Raw genomic sequence first — 5,877 nt, 5'->3', positions numbered from 1 at the left:
CAGCTGGAATCCCAGGATTTCTTGAGTTTTCAAGGGGGCGTCAGAACATCAAGTATTTATATAATGTCTTCTAAAGCCAACATGGATACGTATAGGGTGAGATTAAAAGTAGTTGTGTGGTGGTGTCAGCTAAGAATAAAAACAATTTCATTTGCTATTAAGATGTAGACTAAGACATCTACAAGTATAATATGAAAGTAAAATTAAACAGAAAATCATTCGTCTTCTGAAAAATGATAAATGATTTAGAGAATCAAACAAATGATATTAGAACTCAAGCCTTCTACATAATTGAAATACTATTGAAAAAGAATAAAGAAGAAGCTACTGAGAAGGCTGCACTGAGCTTTCAGGGGGAAAATTGCATGACTGGTGTGATATGGTGGTAACTGGACAACCACTCAAAACTATTTTTTTTTTTCTGAAGACTGGCTGTTTATAAGAAAATGGTCATAGTAATGAAGACTACATAGCAGAAAAACCTCCAATTTTATCTACATATTTGCTGTACACCCCCTAATACATTTTTAGCACAAGCACTTAAAAAGAAATAAAAAAGTTGCACAGCTTTGAAAATCATTAATGATTTAAAGAGCATTCATTCGGCACACATGAAGGTGTTTTACGTAGCGCCACCCAGAAAGTCAACAATAGTGACACTTGAAGTTGATCGCCTCTATTTCTTCATCTGTCATTCCTTCGAGGATGCCACAGCACATGACGTGAAACCACCTTTCACAGTTGGAACAACCTACCCACTCTTCAGAGTCGTCAACTTACTAGACGGCACATTCTGGGCACACATTTTCATCGATTTCTTCGATGTTCTTCTTCTTTTCCTTTCTTTTACCTCCCTCCTTTGCCGCTGCCTTCGCCTCCCACTCCTCAGTCCGCTTTCTCTTCCTTTCTACTCTTTCCTTAGCCTCCCACTTCTCCGACGCCTACTAGAGGTAGGCGTCGCTGCTAATGTATTTCTGGAGATCCTCCCGTCCTCCCGTCTTCTTTCCTTGCTTCAGCCTATCAATGACTGGGTACCTCAGGTGCTTGTCTAGTGTGAGGGAGGTTCCCTGATTTCTTGAGGTCGAAGGGCAAGCGTTACCTGATGAGTCGGGCCCTGTGGTGGGGGCGGGGGTGGGGGTAGGGGCAGGGACTTGGGGGGGGGAGCATTTGATGCTCTTCCAACATAACCAGACTCACCGTCAAGTACTGGCGATAAGATGAGCTTCTCCCTTGCGAATTCTCTGGAGAACAGGAAGAAACCTGTTGCCCTGAAAGCCTTTCTTACCTTCTTGCTCTTCCTTTTCGTGACTTCCTCCCAGGAACGCGAATGAAGGCACTCTCAAACTCGGGACAAATGTTCTCAGCTCATGATCTCCCACTGTTAGTGATTAGTCAGGGCTGGATGGATGGTAGAAGGGGGGGGGGGTGTTACACTACTGTAACTGACTCGAATGCGAGAGCACCTCTCTCTTTCTTCTCCCAGGCTTGCAAAGTTTTTAAACAGACTGACACTTTCTTTAACCATGTCCTTCCTTTTCGTGACTTCCTCCCTTGGGCCGCGGATGGCATTCGCGAATGTGTACTTTGTGACACTAGATCCTTCGTGCTCTTGACACCACTTGCCGCTCAGCTCGTGCCCATGCTGACTTCAGCGGCTTGAAGAATGAGACATCGCATGGTTGAAAGACATGCGATGCATGTGACGGCAAGGGGAAGAACTCAACTTCAGCTTCGTTGCACAGCTGCCCCATGTGGTAGGCAACATGGCTTCTGTGCCCATCAGCCAACAGCAACACAGGTTTTGGGATATTATGCTTAGCCAGCCATGGGAGGAAACTTGTTTGCCATGTATTTGTAGAAAACTTCGCTGTTCATCCAGCCGTTTTTGCTCCGCCCGAGGAAGGCTCCCTTTGGTCCATCTTGCAGGGGGTTCTTACTAAACCGCTTCCCTGCGAGAACAATAGTTGGGGGCAGAATGTTACCAGATGCCGAGATGGTTGCAAGAACTCTTACTTGTTTCTTGTCGCTGGAGCCAACAGCACTCACTGAGTGTGGCTGCCTTTACTAGCAAGCACACGGCACATCCTTCCGCACAAAGCAAATCCTGTTTCATCATGGTTGAAGATGCAATCTGGGAATGACAAGGTTGATAGGTGTCCTTCTTGCTCTAGGTATACGTGAAGGTCAGTGTAGATGCAACTTGTCAATCTTTTCAGAGGTGACGATTGCCCTCTCTCCGCCGAGGAGCTCTGACTTCCTCTCTGACAGCTCTGGATGTCTTCTCATGAAACCTGTGAGCCATTTATTTCCCGGCATCCCATCTTTAAGGGGGGAAATGCACAATAAATGGTCAAAATACTTGAAAAATTTTGATTTTTTTATTTTAAGTCCATTTGATTCATGGATATTTAAAAAATGAATATCTGTAATTGTATTGTTGTATCTCAACAATAAATGCCTCAAAATCAAGTTCAAATTGCATAATTACATAGGTATTTAATGACCTTGCATGCTATTTTCCAGCAAATAATTTATCATTTTTCAACATACCAAAAAATCACCATTTTTTGAAAAAAAATAATGAAATGAGGCATCATTTTGAAGGGCACAGTGAGCTCAGCAAAATGAGCCCATGATCTTAAATGTGGCATGCTGCCCTCTAGTGTCAGACCCTGACACAGAAGAGAGGTCACACATGGTTCTAGCCCTACTCAGCCTGTGTAAACAGTAGCACCAGTACACGCACTTTCTGTAGCAAAATGCCCCGAAAACGGCAGGGATATGTCAAAAAACGCAAAGGTTTCCACGGAGTGCCCTCCTATGAGGTGAAAAAAAGGAAGCTTGAGGAGGAGAAAGAAGAAGGAGCTCCAACAGCCTCCGAAAGGAAACTGGAGGCCAACAAGCCAGCACTGCCACATACAAGTGCCTGTAGTCCCACCCATAGCAATTCGCGTCGGGAATTGGATGGGTTTTACCTCATAAGTGGCCAGCAGCTGAAGGATGCTCTTCAGGCAGCACATGTTTGCAATGGAGGTGAGATCTTTGTGAAATGACACTTTTATACAAGTAATGATGTATATTCTTATTTATATTTACAGTAGATTGAGATGAATGGTTGTTTTATTTAGACTGGCTTCTCTATGGGAAAGTGATATGTGACAGATGTAGAGAAGGCTCTAGATTCTAACTGTAAGTACTTGTAAGTTCATCTTGAATTTGAAAGCATACAAGAATGATAGGAGGCAGGTAATAATTATGAGTGTTTTTGACTTAGAATGAGAGTGTTATAGTGTTGAATTCCACCTTTGAGTGTCCTAGTGTCAAGTAGCATTTCACAGATGAATATGGTGAAGACTGAAGTTGGATTGTGTGACCACGAAACATGTCGCGAGTTGACATGTTGGTGTACCACTATATTATAGGTATTGTACATTATAAATTCTAAGTTAGTGTATTAGAAAAAAGATTATGAATGTTATTTACTGGTCAATAGATGGAACAACTGATAATTCTGTCACATAGTTCAGTGTTCCCTTGCATAAATTGATCAGCCATCATTTGTATTGTATAGAGGGTAACAAAATATTCTCTTATTTTCAGGACACCTCATTCCGCTCGAGGATGGCAGCCAGCGTGATGGCCTGAACTGCTCCCTCATCCTACAATGCTCTGTTTGTGGTGAGGAGCACCAATTCTGCTCTTCACCCAATGCATGTGAGGGAGCAGGAAAGTCTGCCGAGATCAACAAGAGGGCAACGCTGGCTGGCATGGAAGTGGGACTGGCAAGGGCTGGCCTGGAAGACATGACGGCTCTGCTGGGCACACCACCACCTGTCACCTGTAGGAGCTACATGCGACATGTGACCTCTCTGTCAACATCCATACATGAGGTTTGTTTGAAGTGTTGTGAATTATAATTTTGGCAGTAATTGATATTGAAATTGATAACATGTACACAAGTTAACTTTGAAATAGTTTAACTCATATTATTAGTATCGATTAGTTGACTTATTTACTGAAAGGGATAAATTGTATTTTTTCTCATTTTTTCATTATTTGTCACATTTTTCTCTTGTCATGTGAAAACATCTATCTGTATGATAAATTGTATTTTTACTGTTTTCATTTTCCCTATCACAGACCTGCGAGGACCAAATGTCTGAGGCTGCTGAGCGACTGAGGGAGAAGGCTAGGGAGGGCAACCCCGGGCTGACAGCCGATGATGTGGTGGATGTGGCAGTGTCTTACGATGGAACGTGGCACAGGAGAGGGCACGTATCGAATCACGGGGTGGGGGCAGTAATTTCACTAGATACTGGGGAGGTAATAGATAGGGAAGTTTTGTCAAAGGTTTGTAAGGAGTGTGAAGTTAGGAAGGGGTGGGATAAGACGAAAGATAAATACAAAACATGGTGGGCTGGGCATGAGGATAGGTGTTTCCGTAATCATAAGGGGAGTAGTGGTAAAATGGAAGTAGATGCGGCAGTAACAATGTGGAAAAGGTCAGTTAGTAAGCATAAGATAAGGTATAGGTATATGTTGTGTGATGGGGATAGTAGTTCATTCAATGCTGTTAGGGATGTTTATGGGGAGGGTCATGAGGTTCGTAAGGTAGACTGTGTAGGGCATGTAGGTAAGAGAATGTACAAGGCACTGGACACTGTAAGGAAACAAAATAAAGGCAAATTAGCAGATGGGAAGGGGGTAGGGCGTGCAAAGGGTAGGCTAAGGGGGACATCAGACACGGGATCAATTGGTAGGCTATGTAAATTATATAGAAGTACAATACGCAAACATGCAGACAAGGGGGCTTTAGATAGTGAGGAGGCTAGGGATAGGGCAGTAGAGAAGATGCGAAGGGCAATATTGGCCATCTTGTATCATTCAGTCAAACTGCCTGATCCTGATGTACGTCATCAATATTGTCCCGATGGCGAGAACACATGGTGTGAGTACAAGAAATCAGGCAAAGAGAAGGACAATGAGAATCACTTAGACCCCGTGTTTCTGGACCTTCTCCTGCCAACATTCTCACGATTGAGTAAGCCCGATCTCCTCGAGAGATGCCTCCCAGGCATGACCCAGAACCAGAATGAGAGCTTTCATGCTCTCATCTGGAAACGGTGTCCAAAACACCTGTGGCGAGGCCCACGTGTTGTTCGCACTGCAGTAGATCTTGCAGTCCTTGCGTTCAACTGTGGCGCGCAAACCAGTCGTGAGAGAGTCTTCCACAGACTCAATCTCAGTTTGGGAGCTCATGCCACAGAAGTTTCGCAAAGAAGGGATAATCTTAGGAAAAAAAGGGCTAAAAAACGGGCTAGGGAAGAGGAAAAGAAAAGGAGGGAAGCACTTAGGAAGGCTAGGAAGGCTAGGGATGAGGAGGATGAAGAGAGGGAGGGTGGGGTGTATTCGATGGGTGCCTTCTCATAGAGAGTCCATTTCAGTATGCACATTTGATTGCAGGTCAATATTTTGCCTGCACTGATATGGACATCTCATTGCGCGCTTTAATTCATTATTTATACATTTTGATATAATTGTACTTGTAATTTATGAAGGATGTTTATGAACAATGTTAGATTATTGAAAAGTTGTCATACTTGTCTTTAATCTCTCTAATTTCTTGAATTAGACTGAGAGTAGCAAGACAAGATTGATTCGTATTTGCAGTTGCCATGCAAAAAAAAAAAAAAATTGTTTATTTTCCTGTGTGTATATGTATATATTGATTTATAGAAAGTTCTATTATTTTAATTCTATTGTTCAATTAATTCATTCCTTTGTCTTCCATTACTTAACACTACCCTTGTCTTTCAGGGACCAGCATAACACTGCCACATCCCCACAACCCCAGCAGCTATGTAGTTATACATACTG

The 5,877-nt window shown here is 43.0% G+C and overlaps 1 protein-coding gene and 1 pseudogene across 1 annotated transcript; one reads left to right on the top strand and one right to left on the bottom strand.

Annotated features, from left to right (window-relative positions):
* Positions 1–644: 644 nt before the first annotated feature.
* On the bottom strand, positions 645–2,316 carry LOC140229857 (uncharacterized; annotated as a pseudogene).
* A 389-nt stretch (positions 2,317–2,705) lies between these two features.
* On the top strand, positions 2,706–5,430 carry LOC140229498 (uncharacterized). The gene is made up of 3 exons (XM_072309748.1): positions 2,706–3,033; positions 3,601–3,890; positions 4,141–5,430. Exons 1-3 carry the CDS (start codon positions 2,760–2,762, stop codon positions 5,428–5,430), a joined length of 1,854 nt encoding a protein of 617 aa, XP_072165849.1. The 5' UTR covers positions 2,706–2,759.
* Positions 5,431–5,877: the final 447 nt, after the last annotated feature.

The sequence above is a fragment of the Diadema setosum genome, chromosome 6, assembly GCF_964275005.1.
Source record: "Diadema setosum chromosome 6, eeDiaSeto1, whole genome shotgun sequence".
NCBI lineage: Eukaryota > Metazoa > Echinodermata > Echinoidea > Diadematoida > Diadematidae > Diadema > Diadema setosum.
This window is presented reverse-complemented; position numbering and strand designations above follow the sequence as displayed.

Bases quoted from the DNA above. Each gene is read 5' to 3' on its own strand.
- LOC140229498 (XM_072309748.1), top strand. From the start codon at position 2,760: ATGCCCCGAAAACGGCAGGGATATGTCAAAAAACGCAAAGGTTTCCAC. The intron at 3,034-3,600 runs GTGAGATCTTTG...TCTTATTTTCAG, and splicing joins AGCACATGTTTGCAATGGAG to GACACCTCATTCCGCTCGAG. The intron at 3,891-4,140 runs GTTTGTTTGAAG...TCCCTATCACAG, and splicing joins TGTCAACATCCATACATGAG to ACCTGCGAGGACCAAATGTC.